The sequence below is a fragment of the Lissotriton vulgaris genome, chromosome 4_1, assembly GCF_964263255.1.
Source record: "Lissotriton vulgaris chromosome 4_1, aLisVul1.2, whole genome shotgun sequence".
In the NCBI taxonomy this organism is placed as follows: domain Eukaryota; kingdom Metazoa; phylum Chordata; class Amphibia; order Caudata; family Salamandridae; genus Lissotriton; species Lissotriton vulgaris.
This window is the reverse complement of record NC_141691.1, coordinates 1,592,916,027-1,592,941,351: the sequence shown is the minus strand read 5'-3', so window position 1 is coordinate 1,592,941,351 and position 25,325 is coordinate 1,592,916,027. Positions and strand designations below refer to the sequence as shown.

At 48.8% G+C, this 25,325-nt stretch overlaps 1 protein-coding gene across 1 annotated transcript in view; it reads left to right on the top strand.

Annotated features, from left to right (window-relative positions):
- The window catches only part of ARFGEF1 (ARF guanine nucleotide exchange factor 1), a 1,029,389-nt gene that overhangs the window by 908,279 nt on the left and 95,785 nt on the right, over window positions 1-25,325 (top strand). Inside the window, exon 23 of the mRNA XM_086918014.1 lies at window positions 23,065-23,203. Within this exon, the coding sequence (XP_086774140.1) occupies window positions 23,065-23,203 (139 nt within the window). The remainder of the gene's footprint in view (window positions 1-23,064; window positions 23,204-25,325) is intronic.

Below are 25,325 nucleotides of genomic sequence, written 5' to 3'. Positions count from 1 at the left end.
GACCCACCCATTCTCTCTGCACTGCGGAATTGTTTTTAAGTGTCAGGGATGTTCCCCCTCATTTTTTAACACACCATGGTCAGTCACTTCATGGCTTCGCGCTTCTGGTATGGAAAGCTGTAAAAAGAACTGACGTCAGCACGCTGAAGTGGCGGTTATATCGATGACCCGGACGTCACCACAACGACGAACACGATGCCGACGACGTGACGTGACTCAATCTACCGGCGCGCAGGGGTACTGCGAAGAAAAATCTTCCGGATCCAGCCTGATGCCTGGAAGTTCAAAGGTAAGGAATCTGCGGCTAGATCATGTCTCTACCAGATAAGGTGTTACAGAAGGTAAGTAACTTGTCCAACTGTCAAAGAAAGACTGCACTGATGTGGACTGCACCTACTAAACCTGGTAGCTAGCAAAAGGGGAGGGATTGAGCCTGCTGTGTCCTGTTTGTGGAGAAGTCCTCTCCGGGGCCAAGCCAAAGCAAGAGATTCTGAGGGTCAGTTGGCTGACATCCTGTTCACAGCACAGGGCCGCAAAAGCTGAAAAATCCTGCTGGGACAAATTGGTAGCCCAGATATTTGCATCTCTTCCAGTCGTTGCCGGGCAGCACTAGAGATCTCGACGCTCAAAGTTGCACCTGAGTCTGCTGGACAGCAGAGAGTCACCAAGGAAAGAATTTGGCTGTAAGCGCGATACTGGGCGACTTGTAGTCCAGGATTGCCTCAATAACGAAATGGACCAAGAGGTAGCCGTAGACCCATCGCATTGCATTCACAGCATCCTTGAGCGTCTTCAGTATCCTGTATCTCTTACATCAGGACCACTTCCACAGGAACCGAAAGGAAAAGGATAAAAGTGCCTAGAACTTACTGAAAACTGCTGCTTCCTCCGTGGTAACTGTTTCTGAGGGCCTTGCTGGCACCTGCCTGAATTAGTTGCATAAGTTAACTCAAAGAAACCGCATTGATTCTTACTCAAGCTTTTCTTGTAGAGTGTCTAAGTGTTAAACTCATTAAATTTGCCACTGCTTGTTAGCAGTTAAGTCAGAAAAGTGCAAATTTATTATAACACTCAAGTGATATTTTTCATTGTAGTGTCTAAAATTATATAAAAATACAGACTATTTTAAGGTCTCTAATGCAAAAAGAGCAGTTGATGGACAGCATGCTGATCAATGTCAAACATTCACCCCAGTGCAGAGATCTCGGCCTAAATTCATAGGTTTTTGCTCCCCATGCTCTTCAAGTTTAAACCCAGCCATATGCAAATCAGTCTTGACCTTGTTCCCCATGGGAGCAGTCCAACCCTAACTGCCAGGCCAGGTTCCCCCTAGACCGGAAACCAGCATCCTAGGACCGGTTTCGGGTTTTCACTCCTCATCAGCCAGTTTAGCTTGACTCTAGTGGCATGGAGAACACAGAACCCACGTCCGGGCATACCTATCCCACTCTGGATGACAAATGCAAATAGAACAATTGTTGGACAAAATGCTGATGAATGTCAAACATTCACCCCAGTACAGAGATCTGGGCCTAAATCCATCGTTTTTTGTTCCCTGGCTGGCTTAGTATATAGTGCACACTTATTTAAGTGAAGCACCCTGCACTAATCCAGACAACCTTGTGGTGATTTTGGTCATAGACAACCATAGAGAGCTCTCTAAGTGGTAGCTGTGAAAGCAGCCTTCAGGCTTAGTTCTGAAGGAGTGTTAAGCAGCTTGTTTTACCAGAACTAATCATGTAGTGTGGGTTAAACGAAAAAGAACCACATAGTGTAATTATAAAAATAGTTCTATTTATTATGCACACTCAATAACCCATTGGTATATCTCCTACCCGGAGATATCAACACAATACACACAATATTTCAAAAGGAGAACAGGTAAGTAGCACAAATACACAGTGGCCTCCAGGGGGAGACCAAACCATATAATAATAAAGTGGAATGCGAACTGCGACCGCAGTCGAGACCTTACTTAGAAGAGCCTGGGACCCATGGTACAACCCAAGGTAAGTACCCAGGACCCCACAGAGGTTGAGTGCAGAGTGGTAACACAGCAGCATACTCAATGCAAGGAAATGGGAAAGTCGCAGTTACTGTTTTCGAGAAGAAGGAGCCTTCCCAGATAACCCTAATGAAACCCAGTGGAAGATGGAAGGTTTGAGAGTCACCCCACCCATGGATACCCCAGGAACCGGAATACCTACACCAGGGAATCCGGGTGCGTAGGTGTGATGTGACTTTGCAAACCACCGAGGACCACAATGGTGGACTTCAATGAAGATGCAGCTGGCGAAGAAGGTGAAAGAGTCCGTTGTTAATCCAAGGATGGATTCTTGAAGAGAAGTTCCTGCAAGCAGATGGGACATAGTCTATGTCACTCGGGAGAGACCAGGAGGCACGGAAGACCAATGATCACTGATGACGGAGGATGCAGGAGAGTTGACGGTGAACATTTCGTTCACGAGCTGTCCCATGTGGGAAGTCGAGAACCAGGGGGTTGGTGTCTGTTGGGAGCACCAACAAGCCTTGGCAGCAGCAACAGACGTGGAAAATTAAGAAGGTGCAGAGTCGGGACCAGCAAGGTCCAAGGGCCTCACCAAATGCAGGAGAGTCAGAGCAGGCCCCGCACAAGCAGGTGAGCCCACTAGAGCCAAAGAAGACCTTCAAGAGGACCCACAGGCGAAAGGCATAGGAATGGCAAGAGGACCTCGAGCAGCTCACCAAGGATGCAGGCCCACAGTGCAGAGGATGCAGTGAGGATGAATATCTTGGTAGCAAAAGATGCTGGAGTCTGGAGCTTCTTGGAGCCTAAAGATCTCTGGAGAAGAGAGCCAACAAGTCTTGGCAACAGCAAATTGACTCAGTTCCCAGGGGTGCAGTTCTTGCGGGTCTGATGAGGGATACTTGCCTCAAACTTGGTGAGAAGACCGTACAGGCCTTGAGGGAGTTGCAAAACCACCACCTGTGTTGCTGGGCCTTTCGAATTCCAGAGGAGATCAGGATTAGCAGACCTGTCAGCTTTGTTGCGGTGCTCACAGATGCAGGGGAGTGACTCCTTCACTCCAAGGGAGATTACTTTGGGTGACTTTGAAGCCCACAGACCTGGACAAGAACCTGAATCAAGCACAGACACGGAAGATGCAGAAGACTGGCGGGACGATGAGACCAGGAGCAGCAGGAGTCTCCCAGATGCTGCCTCAGTTCCCAAAGCGAAGTCCAACTAAGTTCAAAGTGCCCAGACGGTAGAAGTAGAAGTGGTTTCGGGTCTGAATCTGGTCCCACAACGAATCTGAAGAGCCATCCACCTGTAAGCCCTTAAGTACCCAAAGGAAAGGGTTGGGACAATTCAAGGGTCCCTTCCAGAGGAGGGGCTGGACAGAGGGGAAGATACTCCCATTTTCTTTGTCCAGTTTCGCGCCAGAGGGGGATCCAATGGCTCCCTGAACTGGTTTCAACTGGAGTATGCAAGGAGGGCACTAAACCCCACCCCAGCTTAATACACTAAGTCCTGTCTAGGAGGTGCTCACAACTCCCTGTGACAGGAAACCTATTGTTCTACCTTTTCCTGCTCGAGCTCGAATCGGGTCTGTGGTCGGCAACCACACTAGCTTGCTGTTCGACCCTGAAAGGCTGGTACCGGGAATACAATGGGGCTGCCTAGGGGAAACACCCCCCCCCCCAGTACCTGGGATCCTGCATCCAATACTGGAATCAGTGTTGTGGTAGGATTCCAACATGTTTGATACCAAACATGACCGGTTTCGATGCAATCAAGCTTTCGAGCTCGGACGGTCATCTGACCTAGAGCCCGTCCATTACTTAAACCTGTCCCATGCCACACACGCAGCGGTCGCGCCGTCGTCACGCCGAAGACGAGCCAAAGACTAGCTCGTCTGTGCCCGTCCGGGCCTGGACGGAGCCAGGGGCCAGAAACCCTACCCAAACGACCTCTAACATCCAGGTATTATCATCCAACCAAATATTGCCTTAACGGCCCTATAAACAAAAAGGCTGTACTACACTGAAGACCCAACACCCAGACGGTGCTATGTGCCCCAATATCAAATTTGCACTCCTGAATATCCAACCCTATTCCCTTATCAATGCTAATCAGACACTGCATGTTCACCACACTGCCCTCACTGCTGACAAATTCCGGTTTCTTAGCTTAAACTGTCGTTCTTTGCCCAAACAGAAACTGGACATTTTTAACCTCTTATTTGACGAGCAGCCAGACGCCCTCTTTTTGACGGAAACGTGGCTACACGATAGTGCCGGCCCTAATATAGCAACAGCACTCCCCTCAAATTATGCTATTATCAGAAGAGATAGATTACTAAGAATAGGAGTTGGTATTGCCATCATTTTTAAAAATCATCTGAAATGTTGCTTTGACCCTGTGAATATTCCTGATTGTGAGGAAGCCACTTTCAAACTAACTTTGACTCCAAATTTTACCCTATCTGGTATGCTGATTTATCGGCCTCCAGGAAACTTTACACAGTGGGCGACTACTTTAGCCAACTATATTACTCCGCTCCACTTGGGCTCCAAAAATTTCACTCTTACAGTGGACTTTAACATTCATTTAGAAGACCTTTCTAACATTACCTGTACCAACTTGATAGAGGATTTAGAAGCCCTAAATATAAATCTTTTAAGTTCAGGTCCCACTCATAAAGCGGGACACCTATTGGACCCTATATTTTCGAGTCTATCAGAGCTGGTATGTTATCCTGCAGTCCCTATATGTTGGTCTGACCACTTTTTAGTCAAATTTATCCTAGAATTACCAGTCCCATCAGCCTCTCTTCCCTCTTTACCGACGACTTCAAGGAAGAACTGGAAAAAACTGGATCTTCTGGCTCTCAATGAAGTGCTTAGTAGAAATCCCCCCTCAACCGACCTTGATATAGAAAGTGCAGCTAAGGCCACTCATGCTTGGCTTTCTGAAGCTGTTGAGTCATGTCTTCCTACACCCTACATAACCTCCAAAAACACCGTCCCCCAGCTCCCTGGTACAACGACATACTGAAAATTGAGAAGTCTAAGTGCAAAGCACTAGAGAGGCAATGGCGAAAAAATTACTCACCGGAGAAGAAAACCATATATATTAAAGCGAGAAACACTTACCACACCTCCTGTATAAAAAACCAAAGCCTTGTACGTTTCTATAATCATTACGGAAGCTACAAATCGCTCAAAAACCTTATTTAACGTAGTTAAAGAATTGGCAGGGTCCCAAACAGTTGCCACTCCTCGGCCCCTAAACAAAGTACAGTGTGACAATCTTGCCCATTTCTTTATAGGGAAAATTGACAACCTAATCACCGAAATGAACTGCTCAAACCCTGACTCTATCAGTCAAGACACTACTGAAATTGTTCCTGCCCCTATGGGTATTTTAAATTGCTGGCCCCCATTACAATGGACGAGTTTAAAACCATTCTTAACAGTGTGAAATCGGGATCTCCTATGGATCCAGTCACTATCAATATCCTTAAACAAATGGAATTTTCTCATCTGCAGGTGATTCTCGATATACTTAATACTTCCTTCACACAGTCCACTGTACCGACCCTCTGGAAACATGCAATGGTTACTCCCCTATCAAAAAAATCTATGGCTGATCCTGAAGTTTTATCTAACTACAGACCCATCTCTCTCTTATCAGTGTTTTCCAAAATTTTGGAAAGACATGTCCACTCCCTCCTAACACTTTTTACAGAAACAAACAATTGTCTTCACTCCTCACAATCTGGCTTCCGGGCCGGTTTCTCTACTGAAACAGCACTTTTGGGAGTTACTGAAAAGATCTGCAAACTCCTTGATAATGGCCAAACGGTTGCCCTCATTCTGTTGGACCTTAGTGCGGCCTTTGATACCATCTCGCACAAAAAGCTGCTAAACACACTGGAAAAAACTGGCATATGTGGTGCGGCGCTTAAATGGATTTGTTCCTTTTTAGAAAATCGCACTTTTCAAATTATGTCAGCCTCAGCTAGCACCAAATGTTTTGCCTCTCTCCATGGGGTACCGCAGGGCTCAATTCTCCGCCCACTGCTGTTTAACCTATATGTTAGACCTTTAGCAGACATAGCAGATCGAACGGGCCTCGCCCTTATTACTTACGCAGATGATTCCCAAATCATCTTTTCCCTCTCGGATTCCAGCACATCGGCTCCCTCCCATCTTAGACAGGGCCTTATCGATATCTCCAACTGGATGACCTCCAACCAGTTAAAGTTAAATGGAGATAAGACGGAGGTTCTCATCTTGGGACATCATAAAGATCTCTGGGGATCTTCTCATTGGCCTATCAAATTGGGCAATCTCCCTGTCCCGACTAGCCATGTTCGCAACCTAGGAGTCATTGTGGACAGTACTCTGTCCATGAAACAACAAACTAGTAAAGTAGCTGCCCTATGTTTCACCATCCTAAAGTGGCTCAGGAAAATCCTTTGGATGCTGCCTGTTTCTACCCAAAAGACCGTAGTCAATGCCCTCATTACATCTCGACTTGACTACGGTAACATTCTTTATCTTGGGTCAAACAAGGCCGTGGTACATAGACTGCAGCTTATCCAGAACTCTGCCGCCAGGTTGCTTTGTAGGGTCCCAATAAATTCCAGCATCTCATGCCACCTACGCGATCTACATTGGCTCAGGGTAGAAAATCGCATTAAGTTCAAAGCCCTGAGCTATTGCTCCCAAATATCTTCAAGCGTTAGTGCGTCCCTACATACCTGCCCGTCACCTACGATCTCAAACCGTGGCAAATTTCTGTGTGCCAAGGTTTAAGCTTTCTAGAATAGGAGGTAGATCATTCTCCTATTTACGCCCATCTATTTGGAATACTCTCCCCAACTTTATTCGGAAAGAAGACAACTATTCGCGCTTCCGAAAAAATTTCAAAACCTGATTGTTTGATCAGTAACATCTACTTATGTATGTATGTATGTATGTATAGGCATTTATATAGCGCACTACTTACCCGTAGGGTCCCAAGGCGCTTCGACCGCTGCGAAACCCTTCCTGGCTTCCCTGAGAGATGGTCCCTTAATGGGTATCTCCAGGGTGAGACCAGGCATCCCCGGCGGTCTGGTGGGGCCGTTAGTGAAGATGAGGCAAGCTAATGCCCAGAGTTGCCGAGTGTGATCGCTGATCAGAGTGGGCACCGAGGCGAGAGAATTATCGAGTCCGCTGACCCTGGTCCAGAAACCTGCCGCGCCGGGAATCGAACCCTGGTCCCGGGCCGTCCTCTGCTCTCGGGTCTGCCGCCTCTAACCAGTGAGCCACACTACTTATGGTTCTGTTCCGTGGTACGTACCGTCTCGGCGCCGGGAAACCCTTTTTGGGTAGCTGTGCGCTTGATAAGTTTAACAAATAAATAAATAAATAAATAAAATAAATCAAAATATAGTTAGACATCTTGTAGTTGATGTCCACTATTTGTATAAAACGGCTGACCGCACTCACAAAGCCTGGAGAATCGACTCCTGGAATTGTAGGGGGCATCCTGCACATGCAGGGCACCCTCACACTTAAAACCAAACACCCTGCCTTCAGGACTTAAAGGCCTACCTTAGGGGTGACTTATAGGTTTTAGGTGCAGTGACCTCAGATATAAAGGAAACCTACATCTGTGGTGAGTGGTGCTAGCACCAACTCACTCAGACTGCAATGGCAGGGCTTTAGTCACAGTTTGAATAGTTTCTCATGGGTGGCATTATGCATGCTGCAGCCCATGGGAGAACCTGGTGTACCTATACCCTGGGTACCTTAGTACCATATACTAGGGAGGGTACACCAGTAGCCAATTAGGAAGGTATGAAAGTACTTACCATAGTCCAATTTAGGGAGAGAGCACAGTGACTGTGGTCCTGATTAGCAGGATCCCAATGAAAACTAGTCCAGACAACACGGACACCAGGCAAAAAGTTGGGGTAACCATGACAGAAGAATCCTGCCTCCCTGCACTCCCCATGTCATTCCAGTTTAAACCCAGGCATATACAAATCAGTACAGGGGAACAGTCCAGTCTGAACCGCCAGGCCAGGTTCTCCCTGGACCGGAAATCAGCGTCATAGGACCGGCTTCAGAGTTTCACCCCTCATCAGCCAGGCTACCTTGACTCCAGTGTCATGGAGAGCCTGGGACCCACGTCTGGGCATATCCGTCCCACTTTGGGTGACAAATGCGAAAAGAACAATTGATGAACAGAATGCTGATCACTGTCAAGCATTCACCCCAGTGCAGAGATCTGGGCCTCATCCCCTCATCAGCAAGGCTAGCTTGAATCTTGTGGCAAAGTGAGCAAGGAACACACTGCAAGATAGCAAGAACATTGTCGGGTGAGGTTGGGGTAATAGCTATCTGAGCGTGTCGTAAGACATGCCTTTCGAAGCATCCAAGCGAGCCAACCTTTGTCTTCGGTAGCCTGAGCCAGTTATGCAGCATGTGTGGAAGAACCATCCACAGGTTTACCCAGCCAGCTGGGTGTGAATTGCTGTTACGAACGGTGTAGTCTGCCTGACTTGGTGCCATGGGCCAGTTGGCAGAAAGCCCCAGAGCTCAGTAAGATGGCAGAGTTTGCAACGCTCATGGCTGAAATGCACGCCTAAAGACGGCAGTATGAAAGGCAGACTGAAGCTGCAGGATTTACTAAAATCCTGTTGGGGACTGGCCTTACCTTCCTAGATAGCTACGCCTAATACCTGGAGAACAGCGAGTGTGACCCAGAAAATAGTTGACAAAGTAAAGTTGTAAAGTCCAGGCAAACTAGAGGCAGTGGGATGGAACTAGGGCCTGCTTATCTTAAAATGATTGAAGGTGGCGAGAGCCACATTATAACACTGAGTTACCACATGGAGTGACCTGATAGTGTTTATCTTGTCAGATCTGGAGTTGGCACCATGAAGGAGGTGGCTACTGGTGAGATGGGTGTCTGATGGAGACATTTGAGCATGCGCCCATGATTTTTAACTGGAATAAAGGGTATTGGTGCAACACACAGTAAATCGGTGAAGACTCTTAATGTACGTGAGGAGCAGCCGGAGGCAATGTGGATTTATGGCCCTGTACACCTAGTGCCAGAGGATCTGCTGGAGAGGTGCGCCGCACTCTTAAATTTGCACAGGATCTAATTAGAAACATACTACCACCTGTGGGCAGCAGCAACAATTGGAAGAACCAAGGTCACTAAGCCCCAGGGCCCAACAACAAAACATCCGGGAAGGGGCCTTGGCCTTGTTAATAAAGAAGGTCCCCCTAGACCTTTCTGAGGACTCCTGACCCACGGCAGTCCAAATGGGATGTTATTCTAGTGTTCCTAGCTGCATTGAGGAAGTGTTGGGAAGTACAATGGACACAGTGGAGGTGGATTTGTGTTTGTTATGAGATGATCAGCTAAAATTGGAACACCAGGCCAACACAATAAAAGCTTATTTGCTGAACTACTGCCACAATTGATTGTGTGAGGGAACAGATACAGGCATTGGCACTGGCCTGTTAAGTCTGCTTTTGGAGGGTATGGCTGAAGATGCAGAGGGGAGCTCTCACTGAACTTAAGCAATGCAAAAGTGGTGGAGTTGCTCTCAAAAATAAAAGAACAAGACATGGTTGCATACATGGAAGATTGGTTCAAGCGAGAGGTGGCACTGCAGGACCTTTTATATTTTGCAGCAAAGAGGGCCCACAACGAAACTACCACAGCTGGGTAGGCCTCAAGAACAGTAGTGGCACAATTGTTTAATTCATTATAAAAGAGCATTGGCAAACATGTAGGTCTGCCTATATTGTGACAAAACATGCATTGCCTGCACAAATGCTGTTTGTCACACTATAGCTTGCCTTATTGGCTTAACCAGTGCTGGGAAAAAAAGCTGCAAACAAAGATGATTTTCTGTATAGAATGCACATCGCAAATAAAGAATTTAGTGTGACAAAAACGTGATGGTTGAGTGTGCTTACGAAATATAAAATAGTCCCTCATGGTTTCTAATGGAAGTGCTTCCTTGAAAGTGGATTGATATATCGATTAGCCAATACATGAGGTGAAAAAGTGATACTCCCCTAAGTGCAGCCAAAACCTACTCTTTGTTCTTTTGGGTGATCTTGAGGTTCTTCACAAGTGTTCTTGAAATTTGTTCTAATAACTGCACTGTTTTGGGGTATGGAACAAATAGTGGCCATTTGCACATGGTGTAGATTTTGTATTGGGTGGATCCAGACTCTGTGGCAGTCACATGGTTATTCAAGAGTGGAAAATTGAACAAAACCGGTTTATCCTGACCAATCGGGGTTAATTCCCAGCTGAAACCCGATGCTAGACGTACAACGGCTCCACAGTGTTCTGGGACAGGCACATAGAATAAAGGAGGACATGAGGATTCTGTCACTTGACGCATGTATGGTCTTTGACACTGTTAAATGGCTGTATCTTTTTGCTGTGCTCCGTCATATTGGCGTCCTCCCACATTTCCTATCCTGGTTGCGACTACTATAAACGCAACCCCTGTCGCGAGTTTAGTTAATGGCATGGTCTCAGAGGCTTATCCCCTCCTCAGAGGAACACGTCAGGGCTGCCCTCTCTCTCCCTTGATCTTTGCCTTGATATTTGAGCCACTGGCGACATGGGTCAGAGAAGATCCCCTGATCCGGGGTCTGCTTCGGACGGAGGACTGGGAGAATATCATTGTATGCAGATGACATTCTTCTATATATTGTGTCTCTCAGGTCCACAGTTCCCAGGCTAATGAATTTTCTCTTGATTTTTGAGGAATACTCCGAATACTTAATTAATTGGTCCAAAACGGTGATGTTTGTCCTCCACGGTCTGGCGCCGCGCCTCCCAACTGGCTGTGAGATTCAAGTGGTCAAGGAGAGTTTTTGTTACCTAGCAATCCATGTGAGCACTGATCCTAAGATATTTATAGCCAAAAATTTTGGCAGGCCACCTGACATTCCTCAAAAGCGATGATCAACATTTGAGATCTCTCCCACCCTTTATTGGGCAGGGCAGTGCTATTTAAGATGATGGCTCTGCCCCGTTTCCTTTATATTGTGCAGAACTCCCCCTTTCCCGTGCCCGGTACTTATTTTAAATCAATTAATAGCAAACTTAGGACCCTGCTCTGGGACGGAGGATTCCCCTCGTATAGCTGTGACAAAATTGACCCGAGGATGGTATGAAGGGGGATAGCACATACTGAACTTCAAATGCACTATACAGTGGTCCAACTGACAACTGTCATCTATTGGGCCCACAAACCCAGAGAAGAACCCGCCTACCCGCATGGATCGTCTAGTCCTTCAAACAGGGATCTACTGCTGTGCGTTGTATACCAATCCACACCGTTTATCCCTAGATGGACCGACAGCACTGAATGTCACCCTCAGGCACTCTACCCTACGTAAATTTGGATGAGAGAAGAGAATCACATGAGCTACCCCTTTATGCGATGCGGAACTCTCAGGCACGATGGCAAACGGACAGGGTTTTGACAAGTGGGACTTGATAGGGATCTCCAGAGTGGGAGACGGATGCACAACCAGAGGGGTAATTCCATTTACTGACTTACAAAAAACATTGCCCCCGCAGATGCCTTCCGATACCTACAAAACAGACACGCTTTCCTGGCAGTATTTTCTCCTGATGAGGTCCTAATGGAATCATCTCCTCTGGAGGACAGACTGTGTGAGGAACGCCTCGCCACCAAGGCAATTACCCTCATGTACTGTAAACTCATAAATAATCCCTTGACACTCTTGTCCAGCCCTGGCAATGCTAGGAAATAGGCTTAAAAGACTTGTGGTATGAGGAATACACTTTTGTTTAGAACAGTTAAAAATTCTGCACAGACTCTATATCTCCTGCACTTCACGGGCGAAAATGCACAGAGAGATAGACATGGGGTGCCTTAAGAAATGCAAACAAGTATGAACCATTTTTTTATATTTTGTGGGAATGCCCAAACGTCCAAACATACTGGAGTGGGGTGTTAACATGCATTGGTGAAGTCACTGATACTACCATAAGACCATCGGCCAAACTATGCCTGCTAAATATCTGGGAAGCCACAGACCTGAATCGAGCAGACCAAATGTGGGCCAAGCTGGGCATTATGGTACCTAAGCCTAACATTGCACAAATGTCGGGGGCGGCGACAACTCCATCCCTTCACGACTGGAAGAGAGACTTGAACTGGTGTATGGTGGCGGACAGGTCTGTGTACGAGAGCAGGGGGTGCCCTAAGAAATGGGAGAAGATCTGGGGCAGATCGAATATATACAGAGGGAACCCATGTACCGCCTGTAGGAGAGTAGGGTCTGCAATCCCATGATCACCCAGATTTTTTGCTTTTGTTTCACTGGTTTACGACTTTCTCTGGCTGTGGGCCTGCCAATCAGACCCACAGCCTGGCTGTTCTCTTTCTAAATTACGACATGTACCCTAGGTGCATTTACCAATTGGTACTGGGCCACCTTATCAGACCCCGTAACGCAGGGCATAGGTGTACCCAGGGCCGCCAGGGGCTGCAACATGTATTATGCCACCCCTGGCTGGCCTCCTAAATTTGACACAACTGGCTGCATGACAGCTGGGGCAAAGCCGTGTAACCACCCTTTGCTTTAGGTATAGTAGCCCTATATCTAACCGTACAATGGACGCCCGAGTTCCTATCAGTCACTCCTATGGCAGGCCTTGACAATCCTGAAGGCAGAGTGCGTGGGCTCGTGTGAACTAGGTTCTGGCCCGAGCCGAGCCCGGTTGCAGCTTGCGGAACCAAGACCCAATGGCTGTTCCATGATAATGCGTACCACATCGGTAACTTCGGTGTCGCGTTATCAAGACATGTCGAGTAAGGTGTCATATGAATCGGGATGCTGCCCCCTCACCAATTCTGGCGACGAGGTTAGCATTCCGCCCTTCTAGAGGGACACGACATGTACGTAACTGTGAACCCCGGTTAAAGTTAACTAAAGCCTCATCTCCACAAAATGGACGCTGCCACCACAGACACGAGTCTGACCTCCTGCTGCTGGGAGTCCTTCCAGCGAGGAGCGCTTGGACAAAGGGTTTCCTGTCAAGGGCGGTGTTCGCACCGTCCCGGACAGGGTTTGTGTATTCTGGGTAGGTAGGGCTTTTGCGAGAAGGTGACTGCGGAGTGGCACCCCAGTGCTCACTACGCATCTGCCGGTCAGAACCAGTTCCAGGGGCGCCAGCCCTGGCCTGGGGAAAGTCCGGCAGGGGAGAGGGGTGTAACTACCCCCCTTCCTGGTCCCACCCTTAGGGCAGGACCTAGTCATGTACCCACCCCTTTCTTTAGGATAAAGGCCGGAGCGGGGACCCTTCCAAATTAGATCATCTTTGAATCAAGAACTACTTTCTACGAAAGGACATTCGAGACTCTTCTCAAGATTTCTCCCTTGTGACTAAGGAGTAGTCACCCTGCATCAGCGGGCACCATCTAAGAACTCTGCGGTTTGCTGCAAGTCCTTCCTCAAGGAATCCGACGACCCAGCTCGACGAGAACCGGCTTCCCTGGCACCTCTGACCTCTACCCACGTCATCAGCTCAGCTGTGATCTGTGGGTGCGACGAGACCTCGAGGGATCGGCCATCATCAAAACCTGCACGCTCTTAACCGGCACGACCATCGAAGTAATTCCCTGGTGAGTGCTCTGGGGTCCGAGAAGCCCTGACCCTGAGCCGCTCCAGCACCGAAGTGCAGTCTCCCAGCATCTCCACGATCTGCGTGGGGCCCTTCAGCTCGCTGCTCAACACGTTGTCCGGTCACTAGCCGCTGGCTTGTGCCCTCCTGGGACGACATCCGACAACCAACACTGCTGGTTCGGTTGCTCCAGACTGGCCTTCGCTTCTATCTTTGAGAGAAGCACCCCGGACCCTCCTGGTCCCCTCAAGACGCCATTTTAGGCCCACCACGTGGCCCTGAAATCTGCCAAGGCTTGTTGCCCCAATCCTGGGCCCAGCGACGCCGACAGCATCATCCTTCGTGGGACAGCTCGCACCTCCATCCGGGTCGCCGACAACGCCTCCTGGTCCGTGAGACTGCAGAGCCTAGCGTCGCCCACTCACCTAGTCGAGGTGACGGCCAACCGGTGCCCTCCTGGTACCCTCTGACTACTGGCTAGTAGTACGAACTTGGTCCCCTCTGCTTTCAGGTGTCAACGATCTCTGATCCAGGCTTGGATCTCTACGAACTATTCATCACTGGTCGCCGGCCAGCAACTCTTTTTCTTCCGGCTCCTGGCTCGTCAGCGAAGACCCCGACGCCTGTAAGACTTGTGCAGCCGCAGCCCTCGTGGCTAGGTAACTCGGCATTTCGGTGCCTGCATAGCCTCTTTACTCTAGGGTCCTGAGTCCCTCGCTTCCGACTTGCCTTATCGGGTCCGCCCGAGACCTCTAAACTTTCCGTGTCCTCGGACACTTGTTTTAATTGTGCACTTGAAGTATTTTCCTAAGAGATTTGGTTTGTGCTTAGTACCCTGTCCTCATAAAGAGTACAGGGCTGTTGTGAATCTTAATAAATATCCTGTTTATTTTCATAACACTTGTGTGGTGTCCTTTCACTTGGTGTTCAAGGGATACATGTGTGGTAAACAGCTGGCTTAACACGCCCTCTCGAGTCTTTAGCCTTAGACTGCTCGTATCCACGCTACTAGGATAGCTGGTCTATAGGTTGACTTACAACCAATCATCATAAGGGTCGTTTGGAACGATACATAGCGGTCGCTAGAATAGCAAACGCTGCATATCGGGCCAACTTCTCACATTGGTGAGCAGCGGTTGGGATTTGAGCTTGCTGTTGTTTTACCACACGTATCCTAAGAATATCTTGTTGAAAGATCACATAAGTACTGTTAGTACATATAACTAAGCTTAGAATACTCTGAGTTCTACTGAACCAGCTGTTGCAGCTCCTCAAGGCCTAGCACACCTTGGCTGCAACTCTTAGCAAGGGATCAGTAGGTAAACACATAGTGTAGGTAGGTGCATCACTTACACCACACTAGAAACAGTATGTCGGACAAAGGAGGAAACTCTGAGTCTCCCCTTGTGTCAGTTGACCCTCCACAGGTCATCCCTTCAAGATATACTGTGCTGAGCTTCAAGGAGTTAAGACAAGTGTGTCACTCCAGGAAGATCAAGCAGGGGTCTAACCCCACAACTTCCTTTCTGATTGGTCTCTTGGAGACTTATGATGCCAGAAAAGCTGAGACCCTTCTTAGCTCTTCTAATCCAGAAGGAGACATGCCTCCCCTTGAGGGAACCAGAGACGATCCTGACCTCATCCACCTCTCAACTGAGACTGAAGATGTAGAGGATGATGAGAATGAGGATCCCTCTGGGGATGAGGCAGATAAGGGACAGGTAGAAGTCGGTAGACTAAGCAGGTCCAACTTAAGCAAACATGACAGTGGTACTGGGGGACCCCTGGGGCCACTATCAGGTCAGCTTAACATTGGGAATGGACGAGCCAGATCTCTGTCAAGAGACTCTGGCAGATCCCTTCAAACCAATGGCTCTCACAACTCTTCTCAAAGAGGGATGACGTCCCCTCAGCGGAGAGTGTACGAAGCTAAGGAAAGGGCAGCTAATCTGAGGATTGAAAGGGAAGAACTTGCTCTGGCCAAAGAAAGGCTTGCCTTTGCTAGAGAGCAACAGTTAAGTGGGGTAGTCCCCACTGGTGGCAGCATTGTACCTAGTAATAGGGAAAGGAGTTTTGATACAAAACACCTTGGTAAGATAGTGCCCCCCTTTAAACAAGGGGACGACATCCACAAATGGATTACTGCTTTGGAGAGGGCCTGCACTGTGCAAGGAGTTCCCCAGAGTCAGTGGGCAGCTATCTTGTGGCTCTCCTTTGAAGGTAAAGGACGAGACAAGCTCCTCACCACAAGGGTAGAGGATGCTAATAATTACCACGTCTTGAAGAATACACTGGTTGAAGGGTTTGGCCTAACCACTGAGCAGTACAGGGTGCTGTTCAGGGATACCCAGAAAACGCAGTCTCAAGATTGGTCTGACTTTGTCGATTGTGCCACTAAGGCTTTTGAGGGCTGGTTGCTGGGCAGTAAGGTTACTGATTACCAAGGATTGTATAATTTGATGATGAGAGAACAAATTTTAAACAATTGTCAGAACCAGTTGTTGCATCAGCATCTTGTCGACTCTGATCTGACCTCTCCCCAAGAATTGGGAAAGAAGGCAGACAGATGGGTTCGTACAAGAGTTAAACAGAACCAGGGCCAGAATCAAGGTGGTCAGAAGAAAGCAGACCAGAAGGGTAAAGATTCTAAGGGGGAACAAAATGACCAGAAGTCTTCGACAGGTCCCCAACAACCCAAAGAGGGTGGGGGTCAGGCTCCCCAAAAGAAGAAAGAAGGCCAATCCAAAAGATGGTGCCAGTACTGCAAAAGTAAATCTCACTGGTTTAGTGAGTGCACCAAGAAAGGAGGAGGGCAGACTCCTGCCACTGCAGCCCCTAAGGCGCCTGTGCCCCCTAGTACAGCCAGCAGTGGTAGTGCACCTCCCAAGAGTTTAGTAGGGTTAACCCTGGGTTCTGAGGGGCGTGACAACTTAGTTGGTACACTCACTCAGGCTGTCCTTGTCAGTACAGGGGATGTGGATATGTCCCCTGACGTAAGTCCCAATACTTTGGGCAAATACAGACAGACACCTTTCATAAATGGAAAAATGGCTCAGGCCTATAGGGACACTTGTGCCAGTGTCACCATGGTGACACCTAACTTTGTGGACCCTGGACAGATCATGCCAGGTACAGAATTCCTGGTGACCAATGCAAGCAATGTCACTACCAATCACAGTATGGCAATTGTAGCTTTCTCCTGGGGAGGGGTAACTGGCCAAAAGAAAGTTGTAGTTAGTTCAGACCTCCCAGTGGATTGTTTGTTGGGCAATGATTTGGAGTCATCACAATGGTCAGAAGTGGAGCACCGGACTCACATGGAAATGTTAGGCTTGCCAGCACATGTGTTCGCTGTGACCAGGTCACAGGTCAGGAAATGCCCCACTGAACAGGTGCTGGATCCTGGAACAACGGACCAGACACCTCCCAAGAAAAAGAGCGGTAGGGTTAAGGCTGCGCCTTCCCCCTTGCCCCAGGTCGTGGATCAAGTCTCAGAGGAGGCTGACCTACAGGAATTGAGGGAAACTGAACCGAGAGAGTTCGAACTTGATCAAGTTGAATTCTTGGGTTCAGGGGGACCCTCAAGGGAAGACCTGGGGAAGGACCAGTTAGACTGCCCTTCTCTTGAACCCCTCAGACAGCAGGCTGCTGCTGAGGCTGCTGGGAACGCCACAGGTACCCACAAGGTATACTGGGAAGATGGACTCCTGTACACTGAGTCAAGAGACCCCAAGCCTGGCATGACCAGGAGGCTGGTTGTACCCTTGTCTCAGCGAGGTTTCCTACTTACCTTGGCCCACGAGATTCCCTTAGCAGGTCACTTAGGCCAGACGAAGACGTGGGACAGGCTTGTCTCACACTTTCACTGGACTCATATGAACGAAGATACCAAGGAGTTTTGCCGCTCCTGTGTCACTTGCCAAGCCAGTGGTAAGTCAGGTGGCACGACAAAGGCCCCCCTTATACCAATGCCTGTGGTGGGGGTGCCCTTTGAACGGGTGGGGATTGACATCGTCGGTCCCATGGAACCACCAACAGCATCAGGGCACAAGTTTATACTGGTGGTAGTGGATCATGCCACCAGGTATCCTGAAGCTATTCCCCTTAGGACCACTACAGCACCTGTTGTGGCAAGAGCCCTAGTTGGAGTATTCTCCAGGGTGGGCTTCCCTAAGGAGGTCGTCTCCGACAGAGGTGCAAACTTTATGTCGAGCTACTTAACTGCTATGTGGAAGGAATGTGGTGTCAACTACAAGTTCACTACACCCTATCATCCACAATGCAATGGGCTTGTTGAGAGATTCAACAGGACCCTAAAAGGGATGATTCATGGACTACCTGAAAAGCTTCGGCGTAGATGGGACGTCCTGATCCCCTGCCTTTTATTCGCTTACAGAGAAGTCCCACAGAAGGGGGTTGGCTACAGCCCTTTTGAACTTTTGTACGGGCATCCTGTAAGAGGACCCCTGTGTTTGGTGAAGGAAGGATGGGAGAGACCTCTCAAAAAGCCTGCAACCAACATAGTGGACTATGTGCTTGGCCTCCGCTCGCGGATGGCTGAATACATGGAGAAGGCATCCGAAAACCTTAAGGCCAGCCAAGAACTCCAAAAAGCTTGGCATGACCAAAAGGCTGTCTTGACTGTTTACCAGCCCGGACAGAAGGTGTGGGTGTTGGAGCCAGTGGCCCCAGCAGCACTCAAGGACAAATGGTCCGGGCCCTACACCATCCTGGAGAAAAAGGGAGAGGTCACCTACCTGGTCGACCTGGGAACTCCCCGGAGCCCCCACAGGGTGCTTCATGTCAACAGGCTCAAGGCATATGTCGACAGGAAGGACATGAGTTTGCTCATGGCCCTAGATGAGGGACAGGAGGAGGAGAGTGACCCTCTCCCCGACCTGCTCACTCAGAATCCTGACGATGGATCGGTAGATGGTGTTGTCTTTTGTGGCAGCCTCTCCGAACATCAACAGAGAGACTGTAAACAGGTTCTTCAGTCTTTCAGACATATGTTCTCTCTAACACCCAGTCAGACCGATTGGTGCACCCATGAGGTTGACACTGGTGACAGCCTGCCCGTCAAGAGTAAAATCTACCGGCAGCCTGATCACGTTAGAGACTGCATCAAGAGTGAAGTGCAGAAAATGTTGGAGCTTGGAGTCATTGAACCCTCGGATAGCCCTTGGGCTAGTCCCGTAGTTCTAGTGCCGAAACCTCACACCCCGGGCGGTAAGAAAGAGATGAGGTTCTGCGTAGACTACAGGGGTCTCAATGCAGTCATTAAGACTGACGCCCACCCAATACCGAGGGCAGACAAGCTTATCGATAGATTGGCTTCGGCCAACTACCTAAGTACGTTTGACCTGACAGCTGGGTATTGGCAAATCAGGTTAGCTGAGGACGCCAAGCCTAAGACCGCATTTTCTACCCCTGGTGGGCATTATCAGTTCGTGGTGATGCCCTTTGGTCTGAAAAATGCACCTGCCACCTTCCAAAGGTTGGTGAATCAAGTCCTTACCGGGCTGGATGACTTCTGTGCGGCATATCTAGATGATATTGCTGTCTTTAGCTCCACCTGGGAGGATCACCTGGTCCACCTGAGGAAAGTGTTAGAGGCTCTGCAAGCAGCAGGCCTCACTATCAAGGCCACCAAGTGCCAGATAGGGCAGACACAGGTTGTATACCTGGGCCACCTTGTAGGTGGAGGCCAGGTTCAGCCACTGGAGAGCAAAATACAGTCAATCAGGGACTGGGCTCCTCCAACCACCCAGACTCAGGTTCGAGCTTTCTTGGGCCTGACTGGATACTACAGAAAGTTTGTCAGGAACTATGGTTCCATTGTGACACCATTAAATGAACTGACAAGTAAGAAAATGCCAAAAAAGGTTCAGTGGACAGAAGGCTGTCAAAAAGCATTTGATGACCTAAAGCAGGCCATGTGCACAGCGCCTATCCTTAAGAGTCCGGACTACTCCAAGCCATTCATTGTCCAAACAGATGCTTCTGAGTTGGGTGTGGGAGCTGTTCTTTCTCAGCTGAATTTTGATGGTCAAGACCAGCCCATTGCTTTTATAAGCAGAAGGCTGACCCCTAGAGAGAAGAATTGGTCAGCCATTGAGAGGGAGGCCTTTGCTGTGGTTTGGGCCCTGAAGAAGCTGAGGCCATACTTGTTTGGCACTCACTTCAAGATTCAGACCGACCATAAGCCCCTCTTGTGGCTAAATCAGATGAAGGGTGAAAACCCCAAACTGCTAAGGTGGTCCATTTCCCTACAGGGGATGGACTTTACAGTGGAACATAGACCTGGCACTGATCATGGCAATGCCGATGGGCTCTCCAGATATTTCCACTTAGAACAAGAAGACTCACCTGGTCAAGGTTAGCTTATTGTCCCAACGTTTGGGGGGGGGTCATGTAGGAGAGTAGGGTCTGCAATCCCATGATCACCCAGATTTTTTGCTTTTGTTTCACTGGTTTACGCCTTTCTCTGGCTGTGGGCCTGCCAATCAGACCCACAGCCTGGCTGTTCTCTTTCTAAATTACGACATGTACCCTAGGTGCATTTACCAATTGGTACTGGGCCACCTTATCAGACCCCGTAACGCAGGGCATAGGTGTACCCAGGGCCGCCAGGGGCTGCAGCATGTATTATGCCACCCCTGGCTGGCCTCCTAAATTTGACACAACTGGCTGCATGACAGCTGGGGCAAAGCCGTGTAACCACCCTTTGCTTTAGGTATAGTAGCCCTATATCTAACCGTACAATGGACGCCCGAGTTCCTATCAGTCACTCCTATGGCAGGCCTTGACAATCCTGAAGGCAGAGTGCGTGGGCTCGTGTGAACTAGGTTCTGGCCCGAGCCGAGCCCGGTTGCAGCTTGCGGAACCAAGACCCAATGGCTGTTCCATGATAACGCGTACCACATCGGTAACTTCGGTGTCGCGTTATTAAGACATGTCGGGTAAGGTGTCATACGAATCGGGATGCTGCCCCCTCACCAATTCTGGCGACGAGGTTAGCATTCCGCCCTTCTAGAGGGACACGACATGTACGTAACTGTGAACCCCGGTTAAAGTTAACTAAAGCCTCAGCTCCACAAAATGGACGCTGCCACCACAGACACGAGTCTGACCTCCTGCTGCTGGGAGTCCTTCCAGCGAGGAGCGCTTGGACAAAGGGTTTCCTGTCAAGGGCGGTGTTCGCACCGTCCCGGACAGGGTTTGTGTATTCTGGGTAGGTAGGGCTTTTGCGAGAAGGTGACTGCGGAGTGGCACCCCGGTGCTCACTACGCATCTGCCGGTCAGAACCAGTTCCAGGGGCGCCAGTCCTGGCCTGAGGAAAGTCCGGCAGGGGAGAGGGGTGTAACTACCCCCCTTCCTGGTCCCACCCTTAGGGCAGGACCTAGTCATGTACCCACCCCTTTCTTTAGGATAAAGGCCGGAGCGGGGACCCTTCCAAATTAGATCATCTTTGAATCAAGAACTACTTTCTACGAAAGGACATTCGAGACTCTTCTCAAGATTTCTCCCTTGTGACTAAGGAATAGTCACCCTGCATCAGCGGGCACCATCTAAGAACTCTGCGGTTTGCTGCAAGTCCTTCCTCAAGGAATCCGACGACCTAGCTCGACGAGAACCGGCTTCCCTGGCACCTCTGACCTCTACCCACGTCATCAGCTCAGCTGTGATCTGTGGGTGCGACGAGACCTCGAGGGATCGGCCATCATCAAAACCTGCACGCTCTTAACCGGCACGACCATCGAAGTAATTCCCTGGTGAGTGCTCTGGGGTCCGAGAAGCCCCGACCCTGAGCCGCTCCAGCACCGAAGTGCAGTCTCCCAGCATCTCCACGATCTGCGTGGGTCCCTTCTGCTCGCTGCTCAACACGTTGTCCGGTCACTAGCCGCTGGCTTGCGCCCTCCTGGGACGACATCCGACAACCAACGCTGCTGGTCTGGTTGCTCCAGACTGGCCTTCGCTTCTATCTTTGAGAGAAGCACCCCGGACCCTCCTGGTCCCCTCAAGACGCCATTTTAGGCCCACCACGTGGCCCTGAAATCTGCCAAGGCTTGTTGCCCCAATCCTGGGCCCAGCGACGCCGACAGCATCATCCTTCGTGGGACAGCTCGCACCTCCATCCGGGTCGCCGACAACGCCTCCTGGTCCGTGAGACTGCAGAGCCTAGCGTCGCCCACTCATCTAGTCGAGGTGACGGCCAACCGGTGCCCTCCTGGTACCCTCTGACTACTGGCTAGTAGTACGAACTTGGTCCCCTCTGCTTTCAGGTGTCAACGATCTCTGATCCAGGCTTGGATCTCTACGAACTATTCATCACTGGTCGCCGGCCAGCAACTCTTTTTCTTCCGGCTCCTGGCTCGTCAGCGAAGACCCCGACGCCTGTAAGACTTGTGCAGCCGCAGCCCTCGTGGCTAGGTAACTCGGCATTTCGGTGCCTGCATAGCCTCTTTACTCTAGGGTCCTGAGTCCCTCGCTTCCGACTTGCCTTATCGGGTCCGCCCGAGACCTCTAAACTTTCCGTGTCCTCGGACACTTGTTTTAATTGTGCACTTGAAGTATTTTCCTAAGAGATTTGGTTTGTGCTTAGTACCCTGTCCTCATAAAGAGTACAGGGCTGTTGTGAATCTTAATAAATATCCTGTTTATTTTCATAACACTTGTGTGGTGTCCTTTCACTTGGTGTTCAAGGGATACATGTGTGGTAAACAGCTGGCTTAACACGCCCTCTCGAGTCTTTAGCCTTAGACTGCTCGTATCCACGCTACTAGGATAGCTGGTCTTTAGGTTGACTTACAACCAATCATCATAAGGGTCGTTTGGAACGATACATAGCGGTCGCTAGAATAGCGAACGCTGCATATCGGGCCAACTTCTCACACCGCCCGAGTTCAAAGGCCTCAGATATGACATCACCGACATTTACTATTGATAAAAGTGGGGATGATGAATGTGTTGTCTTGCATATCTGGCCATTGTCAAAAATGTGTATAATAGAATGTTACCCTGCAAACCTGATCATATCAACTGTCAGATACAGGACTGAAGCAGAACTGTGATACCATTTACGAACAATTGTGCACTAGCTAATGTCTATGGCACAACCAACATATGTCATGTGGTGTTTAACCCCTTTGTAAATAAATAGAGTCTGTAAAAAAAAAAGTGGAACATTTAGTAAACTTTTTTTTTTACTGGTTACTTTATTTACATAGGGTTTTGTTTCATGTGTGCTTGAAAAATGTTTTGGTGTGCTTCCAGTCTTACTTTTAAGAGCTCCCAGGATCAGCTATCCATTCTGAAATCTACAAATTCAGAAAAGACATTGAGCAAAGAAAGAAAAACCAAGTATACTTTCATTTTTTCTTCAGGTTTTAAGGGAAAGTCGAAACCTAACCTTTTGAAACAGGAGACGAGTAGCCTTGCCTGTGGCCTGCGTATTCTTTTCCGCATGTACATGGACAAAAACCGTGCGGGGGCATGGGAGGAAGTTCAGCAAAGACTACTGAAGTAAGCCAATTGCGTTTTTTTTGTGTTCGGTTGAAATATTTGATTATACTGCAGTTATTCCTCTCGAGAGACTTCATTTTAGGAAAGAAGGGTAGATGTTTTATGTGCATATAGGCAGGTGTATCACACATCACAATTTCAAATATGCAATATTTTCATAACAATTGATTCCAATATTATGGAAAGCATGGATAAGGATTCACTGTAATGTGAAGTGGAAAAGATACTTATTTACAGTATTTTGTATAGCGCTGACAAGTCACCTTGTGAGCATATGAATCCTTTATTAGACTTTTTCATGAAATATTTTCCGCTAAATACATTCTGTGTTTTTATTTGAAAGACTGCCCAGTAGGAGAAAAGTTAGTAATAAGAGGGATGGGGGAAAGGACTGATGCCACTTGACAAGACTCCATGGCATTGATGCGGTTGCTCTACGCTGCTTAGTAGTTATCTCTCCAAATAACACCAGGTACAGCTATTTGACTAGCGGGAGGATATCCAGGGTGTATGGGTAGTTGTCTATCATGCAGCCTTTGTTCACAGCTTTCCTCTCGCTATCTGTGGTTCTTGTCATTGGTTGCAATATGATTGTTGTAAATGGATTCTGCCTATTCAGTCTGTCAGGATTTTTTACTTTGGGTCATCTGGTTTTTGGGCCTTTACTGTGGGTGAGTCTCACTACCCTAATTCTCACTCACAGAAATGTCATGGTAACTCACGTTTACTCACAGTATCTGCCTTTTAAGATAAGGTCACTGCGATGCAGGTAGGATAAGGGTCACTGAGCTGGTTGCACATGAATATGTGTGACCACGCATGTCCGGGCTGCATGTGAGAAGACTACATACAGTCATGCTCAGCCAGGTAGCTTCAAACCGGTAACCTGCCTATGGCAGTTTTAAACTACCAATTCGACAGGTCAGTGTAACCCCTTTTGAATATTAATAAATAACGCCTAAGTATGCCTGATTGCTCCAAAACGAAACAAAAGGGGATGATGGACAGAGCGTTTCAGCAAATCAAACACTCACCCCCAGTCAACTGATCTGGGTTTAATCCATCACCATTCTTTAGCTCACTCAGCCACCCCAGTTCAGACATGGCCATATGCAAATCAGTCTGACCCTGTGCCTCATGGGAACAGTCCAGCCCGAACTGCCAAGCCATGTCTTCCCTGGACCGGAAACGAGCATCCTGGGACAGGTTTCAGATTTATAATCCTCATCAGCCAGGCTATCTTGAATCCAGTGGCCAAGTGAGCAAGGGACTCACGTCTGAGCATACCCTGCCAACTTAGGGCGAACAAAGCGAAACAAAAGGGGATGATGGACGGGGGTGGTATGGAGTGCATAAAAACGATGGATTTAGGCTCAGATCTCTGTACTGGGGTGAATGTATGACATTGTTCTGCATTCTGTCCATCAATTATTGTTTTGCATTTGTCACCCCGAGTGGGATGGGTATGCTCAGACGTGAGTCCCATGCTCTCCACACCACTGGAGTCAAGCTATCCTGGCTGAAGACGGTTGATAGCCAGAAACCGGTCGTAGGATGCTTGAGTCCGGTCCAGGAAAGACATGGCTTGGCAGTTCGGGCTGGACTGTTCCCATGAGGCACTGGGTCAAGGCTGATTTGCATATGGCCATGTCTGAACTGGGGTGGTGTGGAGTGCAAAAAAACGATGGATTTAGGCTCAGATCTCTGTACTGGGGTGAATGTATGACATTGTTCTGCATTCTGTCCATCAATTGTTGTTTTGCATTTGTCACCCCGAGTGGGATGGGTATGCTCAGACGTGAGTCCCATGCTCTCCACACTACTGGAGTCAAGCTATCCTGGCTGAAGACGGCTGATAGCCAGAAACCGGTCCTAAGATGCTTGATTCCGGTCCAGGAAAGACATAGCTTGGCAGTTCGGGCTGGACTGTTCCCATGAGGCACAGGGTCTAGGCTGATTTGCACATGGCCATGTCTGAACTGGGGTGGTGTGGAGTTCAAAAAAACTATGGATTTAGGCTCAGATCTCTGTACTGGGGTGAATGTATGACATTGTTTTGCATTCTGTCCATCAATTGTTGTTTTGCATTTGTCACCCTGAGTGGGATGGGTATGCACAGACG